At 50.0% G+C, this 24,163-nt stretch overlaps 1 protein-coding gene and 5 non-coding genes across 6 annotated transcripts; all 6 read left to right on the top strand.

Moving 5' to 3' along the window:
- On the top strand, window positions 1-18,610 carry CTC1 (CST telomere replication complex component 1). The gene is made up of 23 exons (XM_027130999.1): window positions 1-51; window positions 3,511-3,674; window positions 6,106-6,343; window positions 6,494-6,702; window positions 7,036-7,180; window positions 10,488-10,778; window positions 10,881-11,009; window positions 11,524-11,756; window positions 11,883-12,060; window positions 12,159-12,359; window positions 12,873-12,999; window positions 13,611-13,725; window positions 13,864-14,191; window positions 14,270-14,359; window positions 14,600-14,793; window positions 15,645-15,706; window positions 15,802-15,976; window positions 16,283-16,360; window positions 16,981-17,125; window positions 17,217-17,281; window positions 17,534-17,699; window positions 17,811-17,937; window positions 18,093-18,610. The coding sequence occupies exons 1-23, from the start codon at window positions 19-21 to the stop codon at window positions 18,230-18,232; spliced, it is 3,633 nt and encodes a 1,210-aa protein (XP_026986800.1). The 5' UTR covers window positions 1-18; the 3' UTR covers window positions 18,233-18,610.
- A 708-nt stretch (window positions 18,611-19,318) lies between these two features.
- On the top strand, window positions 19,319-19,392 carry TRNAI-AAU (transfer RNA isoleucine (anticodon AAU)). The gene has a single exon. It is a non-coding gene; the product is annotated as a tRNA-Ile (tRNA).
- A 396-nt stretch (window positions 19,393-19,788) lies between these two features.
- Window positions 19,789-19,870, top strand: TRNAS-AGA (transfer RNA serine (anticodon AGA)). Its single transcript has one exon. It is a non-coding gene; the product is annotated as a tRNA-Ser (tRNA).
- Window positions 19,871-20,151: 281 nt separating this feature from the next.
- Window positions 20,152-20,225, top strand: TRNAT-AGU (transfer RNA threonine (anticodon AGU)). Its single transcript has one exon. It is a non-coding gene; the product is annotated as a tRNA-Thr (tRNA).
- Window positions 20,226-23,163: 2,938 nt separating this feature from the next.
- Window positions 23,164-23,235, top strand: TRNAP-CGG (transfer RNA proline (anticodon CGG)). Its single transcript has one exon. It is a non-coding gene; the product is annotated as a tRNA-Pro (tRNA).
- Window positions 23,236-23,850: 615 nt separating this feature from the next.
- Window positions 23,851-23,922, top strand: TRNAD-GUC (transfer RNA aspartic acid (anticodon GUC)). Its single transcript has one exon. It is a non-coding gene; the product is annotated as a tRNA-Asp (tRNA).
- The last annotated feature ends 241 nt before the right edge of the window (window positions 23,923-24,163 follow it).

Genomic DNA, 24,163 nt, shown 5'->3' with positions numbered 1-24,163 from the left:
TGGAGTCGCCGGGGCATCATGGCTGCCTGCCGGGCTGAGGCTCATGGCTCCGTGAGTGCTGTTCTCTGCCCCTCGTCCCTTTTTTCTTGCCTGTCCCGTATTTTCTTTCTGCTCCTGTAAGCTCCACCTTGCCTCTTTGCCTCCCTGACTTAGCTGGCCGCCCCCAGGCGAGGGGGGACGGTGAGGCTCTTCGTCCCGCCCCTCTCACTGCTTCTGCGATTACATTTATTCCACTATGGCTGTGGCGCCGGCTGTGAACCATAAATACACCTCTGTCCACTCTTTAGGCTTCAAGCCCAATGGGAAGCCAGGAGCCGACGAACGGCTAACTGTGGGGGTGTAGATTCCTGGGGGAGACCTCTGACGCAGCTGTATGGGAAAGGGGTAACCGATAATCTGGAAAAGCTTCTGAGACCCGAAGTACGTGCAGGAGTTAGCAAGGAAAAAAAAAAAAGCGCTAAAAGAGGTTTAAAGGCGGAGGCAAAAAACATGTTCAAAGGCAAGAGACAGAGCAGGTGTCTTTGAAAAACTCAAAAAGTTCAGCTGGGTGGTGGTGGAGAGGTCAAAGGTGACAGCCTCGTAAGTCTTGGTAGGCAGTGATTTCAACCGGAGGATAATTGGGAGTTATTGAAGGGTTTTAAGCAAAAGAGTGGATAAGTTTTGTTTTCGTTTCCTGAGGTAGCAGAGCAGAGAGTGGACTGCGGTGGTCTCCAACCTTTTTGGCACCTGGGACCGGTTTCGTGGAAGACTTTCTTTTGGGGGGGGGGGCATGGTTTCGGGATGATTCAAGCACATTGATTTATTATGGTCTCTATGCAGTCAAACCTCTCTGCTAATGATAATGTGTTTTTGCAGCTGCTACCCAGCGCTAGCGTCACAGTGCCTCAGCTCCACCTCAGGTCATCAGGCGTTAGATTCTCATAAGGAGTGCACAGGCTAGATCCCTCACATGCGCAGGTCACAGTAGGGTTCTTGCTTCTATGAGAATCTAATGCCGTCGCTGCTCTGAAAGTAGGCGGAGCTCAGCCGATAATGCGAGCAATGGGGAGCGGCTGTAAATACAGATGAAGCTTCGCTTGCTCACCGCCCGCTGCTCACCTCCTCCGATGCTGCCTGGTTCCTAACAGGCCACCGACCGGTACCGGTCCATGGCCCGGGAGTTGGGGACCCCTGGACTAGAGAGTATCAGTTAGAACGCTGTGATTTAAATGTAGTAAGAGATGGTAGTGACCCCGACCATGGCAGCAATGTTGAGGTTCCAGAGGTGAAAACAGAGTAAAAAGATACTGAGGAGATAGAATCTAAATTAAGTAAACTCCCCAGATTAATACTGATATAGGCCGAAGTTTGAGAACACTGTACACTTTCTTCTCGACCTCATCCACTGACTGCATGGCTTTAATAGCCAGTGATAGATGCTGATTTTTCCTAAATCTCTACTTTGGCTGTGATCTCTCTCCTGAGCTCTAGTTATATCCATCTGCCTGCCAGATTCTCCATCTGGCCAACCTACAGGCACCACATATGCCCAACACTGAGCTTTTCAGAAAATCCACCCCTCTTCCAATGTTCACTAACTTGGCAAATAGCACCCTCAACCGAATAGTTCTGCCGTGACATGTGGATGTCCTCTTTCACTTCTTCCTTTCCCTACACAGGACCCAAGTTCAAAACACACTCTGGAGCTAAATCCCCCCACCCCACCCACTCCTGGCTTCTGAGTCAATAGACGGGATCACCTAAATATCAGTTGCATTTTAAACAGAACTTTGGTGATTCTGAGGCATCAGTACCACTTTGAGAAACAGTAGTATTCAGTGTGCCAATGGACAGGTCCTCAGGAATAGGAGCTAAAAGAGAAGATCAAGAGAGGAAGGCAAAAAGTGGGAGTCTGATGTTGGTGGGCAGTTCTGAGTGATAACCTGGTCCAATTTTGACAACACTGACCATGAACAAGAGTGTTTGACTGAGATGGGGTGAAGGTGAAAGTCAATGATAGGGCCATCCACAAGGACACTGAAGTCATCTAGAACTTGAACACTGGTTTTTCAAGCTGTTTTCAAGCTGCTAAAGGTTAACTGGATGTGGAGGAGTGACTGGAGGAGCAGGGATACAGCTATAATGGTTTTGAATTATCACTGGGGATCAAGAAGGGTAAAGGTCATTAAGTATTGTTGAACTCTGTCGGAATTTTAAAATAAATCTGCTTAGCACTAGGAGTAGGCTAAACTGGCCCCCTCCCCTAGAGTTATCTATATATAAAGGCTACTATGTCCCCAGAATCTGGTACATATACAGAGATCGTTCCTGTCCTCCTTAGGAAGCCCACATCTTAGCTACAAAGACAGAACAGGAAACAATTCCAGTGGGATTGTAGCTCATATATTTAGCTTATAGACACTCAGATGTATACACTCCACTAAAAAAAGAGGGGGATGCTTAAAAATTATACTCTGCTTATGTCCTTTTTTGCAGTACGCGGGCCTCTCACTGCTGTGGCCTCTCCCGTTGCGGAGCACAGGCTCCGGACGCGCAGGCTCGGCGGCCATGGCTCACGGGCCCAGCCGCTCCGCGGCATGTGGGATTCTCCCGGACCGGCGTATGAACCCGTGTCCCCTGCATCGGCAGGCAGACTCCCAACCACTGCGCCACCAGGGAAATCCCTCTGCTTATGTCCTTTTATGGAATGTCTATTATTAGGCACATTTCCATTTCCATATACATATTACTGTACAGTGTTATGTACTATTCCTTTTGAGCAATTTAAAGGATTTTTTTTGAGGGTGACCTTAGACCAGTCTTGTTTTTCACCTTGCTGGCTTTAGAATCAGACCCCATAGAATGTGGGCTGCCACTGTATCTGGTGGTCATTGCTCCACGTGCAAGGTACTGTGGGAGCTCCAAGGAGGAAGCAGCATTCTGCCGGGGATGCTCAAAGAAGAGTTCACAAGGAATATTTATTCTAATTGAGCACTTTAAGGATCGGTACAGGTTTGTTAAAGAAAGAGGCAAGACCAAAGCTGGATGGCCAGTTGTCTAAGTTGATTGGCTAAACTAAGACTTCTAAGGTTTCTTCAAGCTCTAAACTGCTTTACTTTACATCTTCATTTTTTCCCGGTTGACTTTTTTTTTTTTTTTGGCTGTGTTGGGTCTCTGTTGTTGCATGCAGGCTTTCTCTAGTTGTGGCGAGCGGGGGCTACTCTTCGTTGCAGTGCGGGGGCTTCTCTTATTGCAGAGCATAGGCTCTAGGCACCCGGGCTTCAGTAGTTGCGGTGTGCGGGCTCAGTAGTTGTAGCGCACAGGCTTAGTTGCTTCGCGGCATGTGGGATCTTCCAGGACCAGGGATCGAACACATGTCACCTGCATCTGTAGGTGGATTGTTAACCACTGTGCCACCAGGGAAGTCCTCCCTCTTGATTTTTAAAAAAAATCTCTTCCATTATTATTCCCCAGTTTCCTTGGTGGGCAAGATGGTCAGGAAGGTGTTTGAACTCACTTCACTTTCCTCAGGAGCAAGCCTGGCTTGAGGCTGCCCAGGCCTTCATCGAAGAGACCCTGTGTCCACCTGGCAAGGAGCCTGATGTCCAGTTGACTCAGTTGGTAATTGACTGTGTGAAGACTGTCTGGTTGCCCCAGGGAAGGAACCAGGGTTTAACACTGCCCCTCAGCTACAGGTAAGGAGAAGTGGGATTCCCAGGAAAGTTAAATTTAGGATTGAAAAGGAAGGACTTATCATTTGAGTTGACTAAGGGGAAACTTAAGGGGAGGAAAAGGTGGTCTAAAGAAAACCCCTTCTGCCAGTCTTTCTCATTCTCCATCAAGCTGCTTTCCTTTTCTTGTAGTTCTCCTTAATTGGCTCAAGTCAAGTTTAGAGACAAGGAGAGGGGCATGAGAAGATAGAAAGAAAATACGGAAAAAGAACCCTCAAAGTGGGGCGAGAGGCTGATACTATTTCGTTTTGTGCATTAGGAAACTAAGGTACAGACTGTGACTTCGGCAAGTGTAGATCGTTGATTTTGAAAGACCTGAGTTTGAGGTCTTCTGAAGGTGCTTTTTTGGTTTTGTCCTTTTTAACACTATACTACCATTCCTAAACCGTTCTAGGCAATGTTAATAAAGTACTACAGGAAAAGGGTTCCATGGCCAAATAAGTTTGAAAGACATCGCATAAGATAAACTTCTCTAGGAGAATCATGAGGCTCATTGACATGTTAAAGGCTCCAAAAAGTTCTGCAAAAAGAAACCTGCTTACTTCCTCATAGAAGTAACTAGTATCTGGAGTATGAGGGTATATCATTCTTGTGAATATCTTTATATTTTTTTCTATCCATGCATCTATCCCTAAGCAATATTCAGTAGTTTTACATACCTTTAGACTTTGTATAAATGGTACCATACCTTGTATATCATCTGCGGTTTGCTTTTTTGTGCTTAACATTATGCTTGTGAGATTTATTCACATTGATAACTCTAGGTCATTTATTTTAACTGCCGTGTGGTATTCTGTTACGTGAATAAACGTATCACTTTTTTCTTTTTTTAAAAAAGGTAGAAATCTGTTTAGCTTTGTTTATTTTGTTATTTCCCAATAATAACTGAAAATCCAAAAAAAATAATTGAAAAGTGGTAAGTCAGCAATTTTTAGAAAACTTGCAACCTGTTTAAGTTCCTTGTTATTCTTCAGGATAAATGTAGACTAGATAGCACAACATGTAGAAGATGGTGAATGAGGATAGAGTAAAATTTATTTGACAGTTATAAATATTCATTCATTTTTCCATTTCCCTTCACTGAGTGCCTGCTGTGTGCCAGGTACTGTGGTGGCCTTGTAAGTTGGAGGGCAGTGGCCCATGCAAAAGGTCTGCGGTTATCACCTTCAGTTTCCTGACCCACACCCTGAAGGATCTGAGAAAAGTGACCCCTATCCTTACTGTTTTCTGTCCTGAAGGTGCCTAGGGTAAAGGCACGGTTCCCTCCAGTTGTTTTTTCCTAGGCTTTTGCAGAAGTAGGGAAAGACAAAAAGCCTTTTGAGTGAGACATACCTGGCTTTGCCACCTACACCACTGTGTACCTGAACCTCTGTAAATTTCCTCATTGGTCTGTTTCCAGGGATTTTTGGTGAAGATTCAATGCAGTATTGAGCGTGAATGGACCCAGTACAGTATGTGTATAGCAGGGGTGCAACGATGTTAGTTTCTGTCTTTGCCTTTTATCTGCTCTGAAGTCATTGGGGAAGAATGAGGCAGATGTGGAAGGGGTGTGGGCCATCTAGAACAGCATTTCTAATCTTTAGCACTCACATGTAGCTTATGTTCATGAGTGCAACAAGGAGGATAAATTGTCATGTTTTGTAACCTTATCCTGTTTCTTTTCCGCTGAAAAAACCATGGGAGTGGAAATGAGTGAAAAAACCGTGGGAGTGTAATAATGGCATGACAAAAATGTGAACCTACCACAACTTCAATCATTTAACTTGTATCACATTCTCTGTGATACACCCCACAACTGGTAGTGACTCAGCAGTGTTGCGGCACTTCGCTTAAGAATGGTTGATCTCAGACATCTCTTGAGATTTGGGAGCTTGTGATATCAACTCCCACCTCAGCCTCAGCTTCCCAGCCAGTCTCTAGTACTGTGATACTCCAGACTAGGAAGGAAACCTGGCCGGGGCCAATGAGGTTGAGCCATTAGGCAGATGCCTCAGTGCCCCCACTGAAGTTCTCTGTGGAGCTGAGAGCTGAGAATCTGTCAGGGGAGCAGTTTGTGTTGTCTCTAAAATGTTCTCCCCACCTGCTCATCTCCTCGGGCTGCTCTTACATTCCCACTCCATTTCTCTGGGTCCTCTCTGTGGCACTGTCTTGTTCAAGATATGATTCAGCACAGACTTTCTTCCTGCCTTCGCTAGGTACTACCCAGTGTTTGAACCCAGACCCCATCCTCATTTTCTTAGGCCCTCACTCCCAGTTTTTTCAATCAATCAAACTTTCTTAGTCCAGGTTCCCCATTGATCTTTCCTTGGGATCTTGGGGGATTTGTTGGGGTTGAGGATAAAATTCCTAGGCTTGAACATAGCTTTACGAAACCTCTGTTCCCTTCACTCTGCAGCTTTGTCTCAGTAAAGGACCTCAGGACCCACCAACGTCTCCCATGCTGCAGCCACCTGTCCTGGAGCAGTACTGCGTACCAGGATTGGACCAAAGAGGCCGGACCACGTGGCGTCCCCCTGCCCCGGGAACGGCTGTTACTTTTAGGGACACTAACAGACCTATCAGGGGACTTGGAACAAGAGTGCAGGAATGGAAGCCTCTATATAAGAGATAACACTGGTACCCTGGGCTGTGAGGTGAGTAGGAAGGGGGCAGTCAGATCCCTCAGATACTAATAAGAATGGTGTCTAGGGAGCAAGACAATTAAGTCTCTGAGGGAACAAAGATGGAGGGGGGTGGACTGGATGCCAGGGTCCTGATTAATCCTTGCCCTTGGTCTTTTCTAGCTCATAGATCTGGACCTTTCTTGGTTGGGCCATCTCTTTCTGTTCCCCAGCTGGAGTTACCTCCCTCCTGCAATGAAGTCCTCAGGAGAAGGGCACTTGGAGCTCTGGGGTGCCCCTGTGCCAGTGTTTCCCTTGACCATCAGTCCTGGCCCCCTCACCCCCATCCCTGTTCTCTACCCAGAGATGGCTTCCCACCTGCTCAGGCACAGGTAATTCTTCCGTGTAGGGGAGGAGGCAGCACTGTAAAACTGGGACGATGATGGTGGGTCAGTGGAAGGAGGGAAAGAAAGGCATTGAGAGTAATATAGATGGAATGTTCCCAATCAGGGGAACAGTGGGGCCTCTCAGAAAGTTAAGAGCCAGATTCTTCCAGGGAAGTGTGCCTTATCTAAGGGCAGGTAGAGTTTGAAGGAGGTTTTTAGAACAATGGCTTTGGGCTATGGAAATTTTACATCACTACTAGGTAATAGGGGAAAGGAAGGCATTTGTAGGGGAAAAAAAAAAGAGAGAAATAAAAATGACTTCTGTCTCTACTTTTTTAGAAGCAAGCACAGAAATGTGCAGCCAAACCTTGCTGGGGAGCTGGTTCGATTGAGCGCTCTGGTGACAAGTCGAAGGAAAGCCTACTTCATCCTGTCTCTTGGTGGATCATCCCCAGTTGGCAGCCATGTGTCTGTCATCGTGCAGGTGAGGATTAGGGTCAATTCAGGGGTGTGGAGGTGTGGGAGGGGGGTACGAGCTCCTAATAGGAAAGATAACATCATAGGAGGAACCAGGTGGGAAAGGAGGACAGCTGGGGAGAGTTATTTCTGGAACAGTGCTGTTGAGGGAACAGTGTGAGTGACGCCTTCCCTACATACAGGAGGTGGGGAGTAGACTTCCCTGCTGTGCAGCTCATTCGAGGAGACAACTTTTGTATCGTGTGTCCCATTTTGAAAACCTGCCAGAATCACTTGTTTTTCCCCTGCATTAGAAGAATGAGCAAGGAGAGTATTTATCTTAACACCATTAAAACATGAAATACATGTACTTTTAGTAAAACTTGGTACTTATTGTTGAGTCTTTTTACATCAACTGGTACGATTTTATTTTTTTTATTATTATTTTTAAAATATTTATTTATTTGGTTGTGCCGGGTCTTAGTTGCAGCAGGGTGGGCTCTTTAGTTGCAGCTTGCCAGCTCCTTAGTTGTAGCACATGGGCTCCTTAGTTGTGGCACGCAAACTCTTAGTTGCGGCATGCATGTCGGATCTAGTTCCCTGACCAGGGATCAAACCTGGGCTCCCTACATTGGGAGTGGGGAGTCTTATCCACTGTGCCACCAGGGAAGTCCCTGGTATGATTTTAAAGTCATTCATTTTTATACTGATTATTGTTATATGATTTATACAATTATCTGAATAACGTTTCAGAAGCATTCAAAACAATTAAAGGATGAACGGGCTCTTTAACATGCATATCGAAAAAGGAAACTATGAAATTTACTAGCACTATAAGAATTCTTACCTGTATCTGTGTGTGTCATGAGCTGGAGTAACAGTAATTAGAGTATAAAGAAACTGAAAACGCTTACAAACCACCCAAATTTCTAATCTTGTTTTTTCCTCTTGGGTTAAAGAGGAGCTTATGTATATTGTTTACATTAGAATGTTTTAAGTCTCCTAGAGCATTCAAAAATTCTGGGCATGGTAGGATTGGCTCATTCGAGGGGGAAAGCTCTGAAATGCACTTGAATTTCTGCAGGGCAACTAAAGTAGGCCAAGCCCTTTGGGTAGTTTATAATCTTATTGTAGATTCTATATCATATTGATTTGTAAAACAAGCAGAGCATAATACAGAACAGTGTGTAAGTTCCAAGGTGTGTGGTATAGTTGTAACTGCTATAGCAGGTTAGCTAGAGTTTATTATGTGGAGAGAAGCCTAAGGAGGGAGAGTTTAGACTCGATCTGGTTCTTGAAGGTGGCTAGGATTTGAATCCCTAGAAGAGAGGGAGGGCTGTCTGGGACTGGAGTATCACCTGTACCAAGATTGGCCCTTTATTGAGTATATGCTGTATGCTAGGGGCTTTGGTCATTTCAGAGGCACAAAATTGAGTAAGTTGACGGCTCTTGTCCCCTGGAAGCTCTCAGCCAGATAAGTGAGTCAATGATTACTGTTCAGGGTCATAAGTGCTGGGGTAGAGTCATGCACATGCACAAGGCACTGTGAGGGTGCAGAGGTGGGCTTTGGAATAAGTGGGTGCTCAGGGGAGGAGTGATCTTGGTTTGTTTACAGGCTGCTGAAGAGACACATTGGCGAAATACCGTCACTCTAGATGATCCCAGTGAATCACCTCCATGATAGAGGAGTGAGGTCGTGTCTAGAAAGACTGAACTCTGAAGAGAGGAGTAAAGGTTCAGGGTAAACTGCTGTGCCAAGCAGGTGAGGATAAGAGATCGCTAAGCAGTGACGGAGGCGCAGCTGGAGAGGGTTAGCGTCCGTGTTTTGCCCTGGGGTGGTGTGGGCCTGTCTTCCTCAGCAGGGTTTTTGTCTTAGAAGAAGAGTTGAGGAAAGAGGGCTGTGATGCTGTAAACTCAAGGGTGAAGTGTGGGTAAAAAGGGCAGGATTCAGGGGATAGGTATTCAGATCCTGGCATTCGGACAGAGGAAGGGAAGGACCTCAACGTCTGAATAAAGGAGAAGTGGCTGCAATATTGGGAGGTCCTAGTAAGAGGTTAGAGGAAGTCTAGTGAGGCCAGGGGGAGCAGGGGAGAGCAGAAGCAATAGTATTCAGTCATTCATTCGTGTGTTCAGTCAGACCATCATTAGCTACTTGTTTTGCATAAGCAGTAAGCTTAAGTGAAATCTTAGCAATACCTTGTGATGAATTGTGACGTCCAAGGTCTGACTGGTGGTACTCAGCTGGTTTTAGAGAGAAATGGGGGTCTGTGAAGCCGAGCATAGGGGACTGTGAAGTTCAAGTATCTAGAGTCATCAGTGTGTTTTGAAGCCCCTGAGAATGGCAGCCGTGCTCTGGGAGGGACATGCCCTAGAAGATTGTTATATTTATTGATGGTCTCATCTATGTAACTTTTTTCCTTTTGCTTAAATTTCTTCAACAGCCACCTTGCTCCATTCCATAGGAGACCCTCTGCCGTTCATTTTTATTTTCCTACTTGGATGTCTCTCCCTTTCCGAAAGACTGAAAGTCTTCAGCATGTTATTTCTGGGTTTTTTCTTCGTCTCGGCCCTTCCATCCTGTCTCTGGCAACTGCCAAGGCCATTCCTCCTCCGTCCCGGCAGGGTTTTCCCGGCCTTGCTCATTCTGGGTTCTGAACATTTCTGTGTTGTTGCCTGTGCTTGAGTCCCGCTCCTCTCTCCTCTCTACGTCAGCAAAGCAGAGATGGCCTTCAGGACCTTGGCAAGTTCAGCTTCTTTCACTTGGCCTTCCTGATCATTCCAACCCATCCCGACCTCTTTCTTTCTCTGAAACCTTACCGGCTGTGTATTGTTTTTGCCACTTGATCATACATGGCTCCATGTTATTACTTGGGTTTGTGTCTGTGTTTCCCTGTGGTTTGAAATATGTTGGAGATGAGAGAAGTCCATGATATTTCCCTTAACATCTATCCCAATACTGGATACTTACGTACCGTGTGCATACTGATTAAATAAGTGAACGTTGTTTGTATGGCTGGTTTGTATGTTGGAGTGGGATGGGGAAAGGGCAGAATTTTCTGAAAGGAATATTTATATATTTTAGAGAAAGTTGTAGGGCTGGTTTGTGCCTTGGGGGAGGGATTAGGAAATATTTTCCATTTCCATGAGAGGGGAGAGATCCTGAGAGTTCTGTGGCTTAAGATTTAATTGGGGAGCAGGGAAGATGAAGAGGCAAGAAAAGGCTCTCGAGGAGTAGGTCTTTGAGGGTCACATTGTGATGGGAAGGGACCCTGGCAGAGGGGCAGCATCATGGGAAGCCTCTCACGTACCGTGTTGCCTGCTTCCGCACAAGCCAGATCCCTGCCCAGCTGGTGTGGCACCGAGCCCTTTGGCCTCGTAAGGCCTATGTGCTGACGGAGCTGCGAGCGTCCAAGCTCCCTGGTCACCGTTACCGGATTTGGATGACCAGTCCCTCCTCCCGGCTTTTGCCACTGAAACCAGAATGTGTGCGAGAGCTGGAACTGGAGCTGGAAGGAGCCCCCTTGGAGACCAACCCCCAGCCACTCCCCATACTCAGCAATCCGCAAGACAAGAAGGGTCCGGGTCCAGACGGTCTCGTCCGGGACTCCAGGCTCTTATCATACACGGTGAGCATAAGGGAGAGATCCTTGAGCCCGAAGGGCAGGAAACGTGGCGGTCTCCAAAGAGGATGGGAACAGGGATCACCTGGCCCTTTGGCTTCTTTGCAGGGAACGGTCACTGGCACGCTGAATCAGCCTGCGGGCCTCTACGAGCTGGACGGGCAGCTGGGGCTCTGCCTTGCCTACCAGCAGTTCCATGGCCTCAGGCGGGTAGTGCGACCAGGAGTCCGTCTGGAGGTATGTGAGGGGCCAGGGCTGGTGACAGAAGGAGACCCTTTCAGTAGCTTGTCTTACCTTTACGGGCTGGTCCTTCTTTGCAACAGGTCGATGCCTCTACAGCAAGATTATAAAAATAATAAATGTGTGTTGGGGCGCGGGGGTGCTTTTGTTAAGAATGATTTGGACGAGAGCTCAGGTCAGAAGGGAGTAAAGAGTGGGGCTCTGGGAGGAGCAGTTAGGTCCAGAGCCTCTCCTTTCCAGAAGGGCCTTCCAACTGGAGCTGAAGTGCAGGTGAGCAGCCAGGGCCCCGCTGGCCAGGAGCCCCCGGGCCCACAGAAAGGCTGAGTGAGGCTTCTGGGAGATGAAGCCTTACCGCAGGGGAGCGGCTTGTGATGGAAGGCGAGGCATAAGGGGCTGGAGGGAAGCAACCTGTAAAGGAGAAATTGTATTTCTCCTGGGACCCAGGCAGTGGAAAACTGCATTTAACTCTACCTGCGATCACTGAGTTGCTTTTTCCCTTCTGCCTCCCCAGCTCCAGGATGTTCACCTCCTGCAGTCAATGGGTGGAGGGACGAGAAGGCCCATGTTAGCCCCCTGCCTCCGTGGCGCCGTTCTACTTCAGGGCTTCTCTCGTCTGATGCCTGAGACTCAGTCTTCCCACCGAACCCCCGGGGCCTCCCTGTATGAGCAGCTGGTGTGGGAACATCAGTTAGGACTTCCCCTCTACCTGTGGGCCTCCAAGGCCCTGGAGGAGCTGGCCTGCAAGTGAGGAGGACGACGGTCTGGGCTGGGGAGGCAGTGGGAGTGGGACACTTCCTCTGTCAGCGAAGCCAGATTCTGGGAGAGACAGGGTCTTTGGGGGAAGTGACTTCACTTCTTTCCGTGGCCAAGGCTGTGTCCCCATGTGCTGAGACACCACCAGTTCCTGCAGCATTCCTCGCCTGGGAACCCCAGCCTGGGACTACAAATCCTGGCCCCTACCTTGGAGGTTCTCGTTCCACCTGGCCGCCCCGGTCGGAATACACACAACGAGATCCTTGAAGAGCCGCATCACTGTCCGCTGCAGAAGGTCTGAGGATGTGGGGGAATGGAGTTGGCAGAGCTAATGCCCTGGGGGACACCCCGGGCACAGGGGACACATAATCTGATGTCTCTTCTCTCTGACAGTACGCTCGACTGCAGACCCCCTGCTCTTTCCCTACACTGGCCGCCCTGAAAGAGGAAGGGAAGTGCAGGGCCTGGGCCTCCTTTGACCCTAAGACCCTTCTGCCCCTCCCAGAGGCTTCTCACCTGCCCAGTTGCCAACTGAATCAGCGCCTGGCCTGGTCCTGGCTCTGTCTGCTGCCCTCTGCCTTCCACCCGGCCCCAGTAAGCGCGTTTCCAGCGGGGCTCAGGGGACTTCCTCTTTTTGCCATTTTCACTACCACTACCGTAGTCCTTTCTTGTCATTTTGATTACACTAGCCTTCTAACTAGAATACTCCACCTCTTCTTGGCCCCCTCTAATCCGTTCTCTTGTAGCAGCTAGAAAGGGGTGGGGTACAATTGAACATCGATTATAAAACTCTCTTAATTTAACTGCTTCTCTTGTTTCTACCAGTATGTATAAAATCAAACCCAAACTCCTTATGTCTTGGGAGGTCCTCCATGGTCTCCTAGCTCTAACCTCGGTTTGTATACTTTCTCTCTGGCTACTAAATGTGTGAATGCAGGTGCATTTTTTCCACATCTGTCTACCTCACTTCAATATAAATTCTTTGAGGTCACAGACCATGTTTTTGTGGTTCACTTTGTAGCTCTAACAGTTAACACAGTGCACGTGGTAGATGCTCAGTATATCTGTTTAATAAGACTTGATGCCTCGGCCTTCGTCTCCTTGTAGGTTCTGCTTGGGATTCTGGTGCCTTCGTCTCGTAAAGGTTGTCTGCGACTTCAGGACCAAAGCGGTTCCCTCCCCTGCCTACTCCTGGCCAAGCCCTCGCAGCCCCTCGCTGACCCCGGGCTCATAGGTTTGGAGTTCAGAGGTGGAGAGAGATGGTGGTGGGGTAGAGGTTCTCCGAACTGGGGGCTTGGCAGAAAGCACTGCTGGGATTTACTAGAGATGCTGGAGTGGCTTCTGTTGATCAACCAGTCTGGCGGGAGGTGTAGGAGGCTGGTATTGGCAGGTGGTGTAAAGGAGCAAGGGGTTCCCGGCCAGAACTACAATTCCCAACATTCACTTCTCCCTCCCTAGGCACACCAGGATGACAACTTCCATTTCTTACCTTCTTAGTGTGGAAGAGTAATGGGGCTTATTTGGGCTTATTGAGGTTTGTAGGCAGGGAAACCCTGGAGAGGAAAGCTTTTCAGATCTCGGAGCAGGCGTTTTAGGGATTTATGAGAAAGTAGAATCAAGGCCTCTCAGCCTAGGTGGCCAGGGGTGGGACTGGCCATGCAGATGGAATGGTTTCTCCCTTGGAGGTATGACTCCTCCAAGATGGGGCTCCGGCCTAGGCCTTCACGTTGTGTTAGGGGAGCATCTCTGGCCTGAGTCAGGCAGTGAGACCTGCAGGGCGGTCGGCTCTACTGCCCATCCCACAATCCTCCCCTCTTGCCAAAATAGAAAACTTTCTTCCTCCAGGCTGCCTGGTGCGGGCGGAGAGGTTCCAGTTGGTCGTAGAAAGGAATGTCAGAAGCAGCTTCCCTTCCTGGAAGGAGCTGAGCATGACAGGCTTCATGCAGAAGAAGCAGGCCAGGTTGGTGCTTAGGGTGGTGGCTGTCCTCTGAGACCCTGAGGGGAAGGGGAAGGGCCCGGTGCAGGTGGTAGAACTCTGGGGCCCACAACATCCAGTGCCTGCATCGCTAAGAAACCTATTCCTTGTCTCTCCCGACAGAGTCTATGTCCAGATTTTTCTGGCTGATGCCCTGATCCTGTCTGTGCCCAGACCCGTCCTTCACTCGGCCACCTCCTCAAGGCCTCCTCTGACAGAGCCCTCCCTGCCAGAGGGTCCCCACATAGGACAGAGCCGGCTGTTCTTGCTGTCCCACAAGGAGGCACTGATGAAGAGGAACTTCTGTGTCCCCTCAGGAGCCAGTTCGGAGGTGCCCAAGCCCACCCTCAGCTTCCTCGTGTTAGGGAGCTGGCTTGGGGGCACCCAGAGGAAGGAGGGAACTGGATGGGGCCCACCTGAGCCCAGGGAAGGTGAAAACTCGGATCAGAAGGTAAATTGGGGCCTGGGACCTGGGACCTGACGTCCTGTGCCCCAGCTCCTGTCTGAGGGACCCTGCTCTCCCCCTCAGGTTCTCCTCATCTTCCTCAGCTCCTCAGTCCGCTGGTTTGAGTTCTTGCACCCAGGGCAAGTGTACCGACTCGTGGTCCCTGGCCCTCCCGTGAGTGCCCAGTTCACCATGCCCTTCCCCAGAAAGCATTTTTTGGCTTGGGGTCTGGAGAGGAACTTCTAGGTCTCCTAGAAGAAGGGTGGATTTAGATCAAATAGAAGGCCTGTCTGTGTCTGGATCACTTCCTTCACTAGGCGCCAGAGAGGAAACAAAACTGGGTCGTAGTATGTTAGGAACCTGTCTCCGGACCAGGACACACTCAGAGACAATCATCTCCCCATTTCCTGGCAGACACCAATGTTGTTCAAGGAGGGTGGTTCATCCTGCGTATCACTGCGTCCTCCGGAGCTGGCTGGCTGTGCGTCCTGCCTCACTGTCCAGGATGAGTGGACCCTGGAACTTGCGAGCTCCCAGGACATCCCAGAGGTGCTGGGTATCAGCAGGGCACTGCCTGAATCTTCGCTGACTGACCTGCTCAGTGGCAAGTAAATGTCCAGCAGCTTCTCCAGCTAGTTTGGCTGTTCTCTCTTCCTCTGCAGTCGTTGGGTGGGATGAACAGCCCATTCTCTGCTACAGTGTGTGTTTCTTGCATGTGATTTAGCTCCTAGAGGAATGATGTCACTCTAAGATGCAAGTTGGGTTTCACACTTGATTTTCCCCCAGTATGTTACTGTTCTGAAACGACTGAGCAGGCTTTCTCACAGTTCAGGAAAAGCTTCAGCAATAAAAGGAAATATAAGAAACAAAAAAAACAAGGACAAAGCTGAAAAGCTTTAGGGAAGAACCTTCCTTTGGTGCAAGAAGTGGCTAACTTATGGCTTTAGGAACAGCTGTACTTTCCTCGGGTAGGCTTTTTCGGGGTAGCTGCAGTGCAGTTGAAGAAGCTGCAGAGATACTTCCCCCCTGTGTAAACAAACAAACAAACACCCTACTGGATTACATGTGTAATTTTTACAAAGCCGATCCCTATCAGAAGTGAAAGTTTTCAAGGACCTGTGATTTGAAGGGAGTGGGCGTGGGCCCCAGCATACAAAGCTGTGAACAATGGACTGACTGAGATTCTAGGTGTAAATGCAAGTGGAGATTCACCTCTGCTGGGGCGTTCCTTGGTGAGGCCTCTGAGTGCAAGGCTGTGTGGGTTTTGAGTGATCTGCACAACCCTGCTTTTCCCATGAACCCTGTTACTTTTAGCGTGCGGTTTGAGACAGTGCAAGGCTTTCCAGGGCCTCATAGATAATGTTCCGGCAGACACTGTAACTCCTTTCTGTCCTTGGGTCTGACTCCAGTCTCTGCTTTCTTAGGCCTCCATTCTCACTGTATTTCTCTGACCTTCCAGTTTCACAGATTCCTTGGTGTCTTTCTCAGCCGAGATATTGTCACATCTCTGGATAAAGCCTGGTAATGACATCTGTTTTGGGGAAAGGTATGAAATAGAGTGATGGGACCTTGTGATCCTGAGAGAGACCACTGACCCCTCGCCTCTCCTTCTGTAGGGAGCTCTGGGGCCACGAGACGATGTGTGAAGCTCACCGTAGCCCTGGAGACGGCCGACTGCGAATTCCCCCCTCACTTGGACATATATATTGAAGACCCACACTTGCCTCCCCCACGGGGACTTCTTCCAGGAGCCCGAGTCTACTTTAACCAGCTAGAGAAAAAGGTTTCCAGGTGAAGATCTGTGTTGATGTCCTTGCCTCCCCTTCCCACTGATGTGGTTCTCTTGAACGCTCGCCCCTACGTGTGTGGCAATGACACCTTCTCTTTGGTATTACGTTTGCTGTGTTTCTCTGGCGTTTATGCCCTCTGCCCCCGCGAGATGTTCCAGACCAGTCCTTCCCTTATTCTTCCCTCTGCTCCAGTAGAGCTGGGGTTAGGGCATGTCCCTCGGGGGAGTGGCCTGGCCTGTGTTGCAGTCCCAGCTCCTACCTCACACTGACTTCTTTCTCCTCATCACTCTTCCTCCTCCCCCTGCAGATCCCACAATGTTTACTGTTGTTTCCGGTCGTCTACCTATGTGCAGGTCCTGAGTTTTCCCCCAGATACCACAATCAGGTCAGTGGCCCAGGCCCCGGTCCCTAAACTTCACAGCCTCACATCTGCACACCATACTTGTTCCAGGGTCTGGAATTTTTGCCATAACTACAGTCTTCTCCACTCCTAGCAAAATATGTTGAGTGGCAAGGATTTCCTCTGCTTCAAATAAAAGATGTCCAGTACCTATCATTTTACCCAGAAAGATTTAGCGTTCTAGGATTTTCAAGGCTTTTCAGTCCAAAATACAAATCTTTCTTGGCTAACATCTTGGTTTTTCAAGACTGAGAAATAACTGATGACAATCAGAGATCAAGAATCAAAATGGGGGGACTTCCCTGGTGGTCCAGTGGGTAAGACCCTGCGTTCCCAATGCAGGGGGCTCGGGTTTGATCCCTGGTCTGATCCCTGGTCGGGGAACTAGATCCTGCATGCCGCAACTAATGATCCCGTGTGCTGTAACGAAGACCTGGCGCAGCAAAAACTAGGAAAAAAAAAAAAAAGTCAAAATGGGGGCCATGGGGCTTCCAGGAGAGCACAGAAGCCACTACTGTCCCCATCCGTATGCCTGCTGAGTCCTTCCAGACACACCCTGCTTTTAGAACCCTGTTGGCTGTTTCTTGACCCCTTTCTTTCTTTAGTGCCCCCCTGCCCCACATCTACCTAGCCGAACTTCTGCAAGGTGAGAAGGCCCCATTCCGGGCCACTGCCTCTTGCCACGTCGTTTTGGTCTTCAGCCTTCAGCTCCTCTGGGTGTGTGCTCATTGTACCAGCATCTGCCCGCAGGTATGAGAAGGAACAGGCCGAGCTGGGTGCAGGGTGCCAGAGGGATGTGCTGGGATCCAGGGGATTTTCCCAACCACTTTCTTCATCCCAGGGAAGGTGTACTCGTCAGAGCCCTGCTTGCCCCACTCAGACATCTATAAGCCAGGCCAGCATCAGGTGAGAGCAGAGCACAAGGTGGGTTCCCGTCCCACCACTTACATGACTTTGTGCCTGTTGTCCCAGTGTTAGCACAATTTCTGGCTTGTGGGAATTGCTTAATAAATATTTTCAAATCAACGAATGAGAGTAAAGTGAGCTAACGACTGGAAAAGGTGGAGAGGGAGTCGTGTTGGGTCCAGGTGACTGGCCACCTGGGTTCGCTGTGGGAGTTGCTATTTCCTACTCCCCATCCCCCGCCCCCGCCCCCAGGCTCCTGGTGGAGGATGGGACTGCCGAGGCTGTGGTGACCTGTAGAAATCATCAAGTGGCAGCAGCACTAGGACTGTGTCCGAGTGAGTGGACCTCCCTCCTCGAGCTCGTTCGAGGGCCAGGGACAGTGGCCTTGCAATTCACGGGGCCTGGAGCCCAACCTGAGGTGGGTGAGATGTGGCTGGGAGGCGGGGGCTCAGATACCCAAATTCCTGGGGGCTTGGTAGAGAGCATTTAGAAACTTGAGTTCTGTTGAAACGCGAGTTTCCCTTTCTAGTCCTCAGCCAAGACTGATGAGCCCTTGACCCTCTTCCTCTGGACACTGTGTACCAGTTTCTCTGTCCTCCGCCCTATTGTGCTTTCTTTTGAGCTTGAGAAGAAACCCTCCAAGATCATCCCGTTAGGTAAGGGTGGAAGGGCAGGGGTGTAGATAGATGGGTCCCAAGAGGAAGAGGGAGGAGGGATTGATAGGGGATTTCAGGAGTCGGGGAGGAGAATGGTGGGCGAGGACTAAAAACCACATTCATAGGACACGTGTTTTCCTCTCTTCCCATCTCAGAACCTCCTCGACTACAGCGATTCCAGTATGGGGAGTCCCTTTTCCCGACTCGTGTGAATCCCAGGATCCGACTGTCATGCCTGTCTATCCAGGAGCCTGAGCACCCCAGTGCCCTGGGGGCCTTAGTTTCCTCCTGCTAACCCGAACTGTAGTGGCCTGAAAGTTCTTCCTGCCCTGCTGGAGACCTTGAGGACTGGGCTTCAGCTCTTCCCCCTTGTCATGGCTCTTACCTTCTCTGTGATTGAACCAGGACCCCAGATCCCTGGATTCACAAAATGCTACCCTACTGTTATTTCTCCTATTCTAATGCCAGCCTGCCTTGAGGAGATTGTGGAAACAGGCAGATCATGGTGCTGTTGCTGTTTCCTCTCCAGTTGGTGTCAAGGCACCTGTGCTCACAGGTGGCCCTGAGCACCTGGGTTCTGTCTTTGTGGCAGGGACTTGCCCCTTGCGGGGATGCCCCTGACAGGCCCCTTGGTCTACAATAAAGCTCTGGGGATGTTTCTCACTTGTGCTCACGTGGGTCTCAGGCCTCATGACCTCCTGGCAGCTGGCCCATCGTTTACCATCATTTCAGCCCTTGTTTGCCACCCGTGCCAAAACTGGTTTGGAGAAGAGCTTCTGGTCCAGTCAAGTCAGGCCCTAAAGGGAGCAAAGTGGGGTGCGGGGTAGACAGCATTGCCATGATGGCCTCAGTCAGCAAGGTTGGGCCCAGGAAGAAGTCAAGCCTGGAATTGTTGCTAAGTATTGATGTAAGGTGGTTATGGAGAGAGGGAAGCACCAAGCATTAGGAGGGGCGTGGCAGGAACTTGTAATGTGGAACCCCAGTCAAGGGGTCAGTGCTGTGGGTGTCCTGTGGTCCAGGCCTAAGGCAGATAAGATACTTGATCAACACCATGAGACTGGCAGGAGTTCCTAGTCAGAACCTACAGAGTTAGGGTTTGCAGGAGCAGTTATTTGGAGATGCTCGTGCATTTGGCTGGTGTTCTGTCGTTTCTTTCCTGGTTGCTGCTTGCTAGATAGAGGGGTAGAGCGTAGCCGCACCTCCAAGCGCTGTACAGAGCACGTTCCTTCCTTTGCATTAGGGATCTCTTTTAGTTCGTATTTGAGAGGTCTGTGGATCGTGGCTGCTGCCACACACCAAGGTTTATGAGGATTTGAAAAGGGATTTGCCTCTACTTCAACGATACGTATGTGAAGATTCGAAGGAGACCGTTTCAGCAACTGGCCGGTTAGCTCAGTTGGTTAGAGCGTGGTGCTAATAACGCCAAGGTCGCGGGTTCGATCCCCGTACGGGCCAACAGCGTTACTTTTATTCCCTCCCATAGCCGCTGGTAGCCGGAAGTTTCCGACCGGAGCTGCTTACTTTCCCAATCACAAACGACAGAGAACCCACTACTTTTCAAAACCTGAGTTGCTCGCTCACTCCGACGCTCGGAAGGGCGCGCCCGGGTCTGGGAGCGGCTGCCACGTCTACTCTTCCCTGGGAGCTCACTGTTGGAGGCGGGCGAGAGAATGGGGTAGATCACAGAAAGGTGGGGCGGGGCCGCGAGGGGAAGGTCGATTACAATTATGTCCTCTGGTGTTCTCACCGAACGGTCTCGTAATCCTGGAAGCGCGAAATTGTGAGAGGGATGGTGTTTGCGGAGCAAGAAGACTAATGAAGGTTTGGAGCGAACCGCTCGTTTGCAAGCACGTAGTCGTGGCCGAGTGGTTAAGGCGATGGACTAGAAATCCATTGGGGTCTCCCCGCGCAGGTTCGAATCCTGCCGACTACGTGTCCCTTTTTTCTTCTCCGACGCGCACTAACTGAATTCCTTCCGTCCTACGTGTCACGGAGGATTGATCCGATCGGCGCCGCAGACATCCTCCAACCACGCACATCTAGCTAGTGTTGAGGTCTTTCATTTACATCTTTCAATATCCGGGGAAGCTCTTGAGTGGACGTTTGACTTCAAACATAATGATTTGTCAAAATTAATTTTAGAATCTTAAGTTGTGACCAGCCTGCCGGCGGTATACTTGTATATATCCCTGCAGAAAAACCCCCAACGCCTTTGGCGCCGTGGCTTAGTTGGTTAAAGCGCCTGTCTAGTAAACAGGAGATCCTGGGTTCGAATCCCAGCGGTGCCTTTAGTCAGCCGACTCCGAGGAAAAGATCGTATCTGTTTTGTCCCTGAAATCCTTACACTCTAATGAATTTATCAATTGCTTTTAGACAAGAGGACGCAAGGGCTCCAGTTCCACACTCATTTCCTGCGGAGAGGAACTGCCTTTTCCGGTAGACTGCTTCAAAAGCTTGCGCCGTGACCAGGGCGGGAACCCGGCGCAGGCCTACTCCTTCCTTTAGCAAAGCGGATGACACCCCGCTGGTGTTGGTGGGCCAGCCCTAGCAGCCGTCCCACTGCCTTGGTCCTCCCCAAGAACCAAAGTCGGTTTGTTTTGGTTGGTTCTTCATTATAGTTCTTTTGGTTTGGGGCCTCAGGATTATATATGTATATATATATATATTTACAAATAATTCTTAATTTAAAAAATCGAGGGAGGGGTGCGTCTTCTTTGCGCAGTTCCTGTACCAGGCCCTTCACGTATAGCTGTGTTCACAAGCTGGTAGTCAGGGTTAGGAATTAGCAGGAGATACTGGCTGGCATTCCGCCATCTGGTTTCCTGCAAGAGGGTGCGTAAGGGCTGGGACCCTGCGGACTGAGTGGGAGTAGAAAAGAGCATAGTCCCGGTGGGGCCTCCGGAGAGCCTGGTGTGGAAGGGCAGAACACATTTCTGGAGCACTGAAGCCGGGCGTGTGAGAGTAGAAGTAAATGCTATGGAGAAGGAGGCAAGAATTAGGATCTGTGGGCCGCTGACAGGGCCTAAACCTCCTTGGAAATTAGGTAGAAGGGTCTAGACACCATCCTTTGCCCAGGAACCACTGCAAGATGTCTGAGCACAAGTTTGGCTTGAAGGAATTGGTATATCGAGGTGACAAGTCAAGTAAATGACGCAGCACCACTGGGACCAGATTTGTGCCAAGCACTGGGCTGCACGCTGTCCATAACCAAATGAATAAGGCAAACCCCTTTTCTCATAGGAAGGCACAGTCAGACACAGTGCGCCAAGGGCAGGGACAGGGCACTGTGACAACACGGACAAGAGAAGTGGCATCTCATCGGACCTGAGAGTGGAGAGTGAATAGGGGAGGCTTTCTGGAGGAGGTGAGCTACGTCTTAAAGACCACATGGAAATTTGCCTATGTTCCATTCAACAACTCCATACTCTGTAACAGCCATTATTCTAGGCCCTGGGAATACAGCAGGGAACAATAAGCACAACAAAAAGCGTTTTTAAAAGTAAATTGTGTAATATGCTAGATAAATGCTACACAGAAGAATAACATAAGGGATCAGTATAGGAGGGGAGAGGACTTTGGGGGGTTGGTTATAGAAATGTCAAAGACTTGCACCTGCGCAGCTACAGAGAGATGAGAGGAGGGGATGAATTCGAGACATGTTTAGTATAAAAAACACTACAGGATTCAGTAACTGATACGATGTGGAGTCTGAAGAAAAGGGAGAAGCAATTCAGGACGTTGCCAGGGTTCCACTTTAGGGAGGTGCTGAAGGGAAGGGTTACTACCTTCTCAAATTCACTCTTTCTCACCCTATCTCTTTCAAACAACTGTGATTGCCCAAAGTTATACCTTAGAACTCAGTGTTTCCATGTAAAGCTTTGACTCCTGTTAAAATGTAAAATACTTGCAACAAGGTAGAGACAACATCAGTAGTTTACGTCTTAGTTCTTGGATTCTAAAAGTGGGGTCCATAGATATTGTATGGATTTTTCTAGAAAAGGTGGCCACAGCTTTCATCATGATCTATAAGGAATTTAGGCTTCCACCTCTGTGCAGATTAAGTGCGGGAGACCAGGTAAGACAGAGGTGACTAGAGACTTGGGGAAGGTGGGCGCCCAGGAGGAGGGAGACAGAAAATGGCACAGGGTGGCAGGAGGGAGATGCCAGATCAGCCCTGAGCACTCCTCACACACCTGAAAGGCCTGGGATGCCGATGGGAAAGGATGGGATGTTCTCTGCTGCCCTCCCCCGCCGTCTGGCCAGGGACACCTGGGAAAGAAAAGGCAAAGAGCTGAACCCTTCGTTGAACTCCCCTCCACCAAAGTATCTGTGGGTAGGGCCTTAAGAAGAGATGGGACCACAAATCACACGACTGGGCTATGGAACAAGATGGTTCAGCCCAGAGATGCTACGGGGGGGGGGGGGGTCGAGTTCAGGGGCCGATCAGAACCCTCCTGGGAAGACTCTCCAGAACAGGAACCGATCTGAGGGAACACGGTAGCTGGCAACTGACCCCATCAGATCCTGCCAGGACTCTTGGCGGCCCCCACGTGAGAGCACGGCGAGTGTATTAAAAGCTTAGAAGCTCGCACAGTTTGGAAAGCCCATCCCCCACCTGACCTCGCCAGCCACTCATCTCAATGACGCCTCCTGCGTGGGTCTTCTTGGCCCCCGGAAATATTCCCTCGCCTGGGCACTACCCTGCGGTCTGGGGAGACTGTGGGCTATCGAAGTGTCGGTCACTCCAGAAGGATGGACAGACGCAGGGACAGAAAGAGGGGCTGGTGTTCCCAGAGAGATCTCAGGACTCATTAATTGTCCCCAACCAGGCAACTCTACCGTTAGTCTTCAAAGCTCTGCGCCGGGGGCTGGGTCCGAGGACGGCGGGCGGAGGCAGGAAGAGTCGAGACTCCGGACTACGGAGTGGCGCCAAGTCAGTTACCGTAGGGAGCGGGCACACGGGTGCTCGAGGCAGTCCTGGAGGGCTGCTCGGGGGCGAGGCCGAGACCACTCCCTCCCACTTCCCCGACGTTATTTCCTGGGAGGAGTCGGAGCTCGCGGCTCTGGAGCTGAGAGAGATTCCCAGACCCCAGCTCCAGAGTATTGCGCGTCGGGGCGGGTGGTCCCCGACCGCGTCCTAGGATCAGGCCGCAGTGAATCACAGTCCTAGGACTGCAGAAAGCCTGGGACGACCTCTAAAGTCGTCCGCGGTCGTTACCGTACGTCGGCTCGTTGGTCTAGGGGTATGATTCTCGCTTCGGGTGCGAGAGGTCCCGGGTTCAAATCCCGGACGAGCCCGGCCTTTCAGTTTTGCGGAAAACAGAGCCCCAAGGCGGTTGTTACTTGGAACGGCGCTGAGGAGGCTGGGCTGGAAGGTGATCAGAGTGAACTGAGGGCTTGAAGGAGGTGTTCCGGGAGCTCTTTTGTTCTGAGTGGACACCCGGGTGGCAGGAAGAGGCTCGCAGCGCGCAGTCCTTCCCAGAGTTCCAGGAAGAGGGCAGGCACCTCTTGACATGGGCAAGACGCTCGCTGTCTGTTCCCCTCCTTCCTACTTGATGCTACTCCTCGGTCTCCAGAGCCTGGTTTCGGTTTGATTGATGTCCGTCAACTTATAGTAGTGGATGACAGTTAGTGAAACGGGTTGGGACCTACTTAGGATTATGTCTGGGAGAGCCCCAGGACTGTCAGAATTCAGGTCTCTGCAGGCTTGGAGGCCGTCTGTCTCTCGGTCACTCCTGCTTGTTTTCGCCCTTCTGGGGACTCGCGCTCAGTTATGGTCTAGAACATGCATAGGTTTGGGTCAGCATTTCTTACTGGACGGAGAGACAGCATCCACAGGAACCTCGTCATTGGCACGCCGCGCTCGGCGAAGATAGCAGATCAAGCATTTGGAGCAAGCAGTGTTCGTCTCATTCCTCGTTAGTATAGTGGTGAGTATCCCCGCCTGTCACGCGGGAGACCGGGGTTCGATTCCCCGACGGGGAGGAGTGCTAAACCTTTTGCACTAAATCTTAACTTCGGAAGTACCCATCCCGGGCCCTAGGATGAAGATAAAAAGAAGACGGGAAGAAAAAGGAAAGCAGAAGAAGAGGGAGCGTTTGTCCTGACTCTCAAGCTCACATTCTAAATTTCATGTTTGTTTTATTTCAAGTAACTCGTATTTTAAATATGTGGCTAAATTAATTATTCTCTCCATTCAATAGGTTTATTAGCCATTATTCTCGCC

This window comes from Aethalodelphis obliquidens, unplaced genomic scaffold (assembly GCF_003676395.1).
Source record: "Aethalodelphis obliquidens isolate GAN/ISIS:26980383/991018 unplaced genomic scaffold, ASM367639v1 scaffold38, whole genome shotgun sequence".
NCBI classification, from domain to species: domain Eukaryota; kingdom Metazoa; phylum Chordata; class Mammalia; order Artiodactyla; family Delphinidae; genus Aethalodelphis; species Aethalodelphis obliquidens.
Note: the sequence above shows the minus strand (reverse complement) of the source record. Positions and strands in the feature narration are given on the sequence as shown.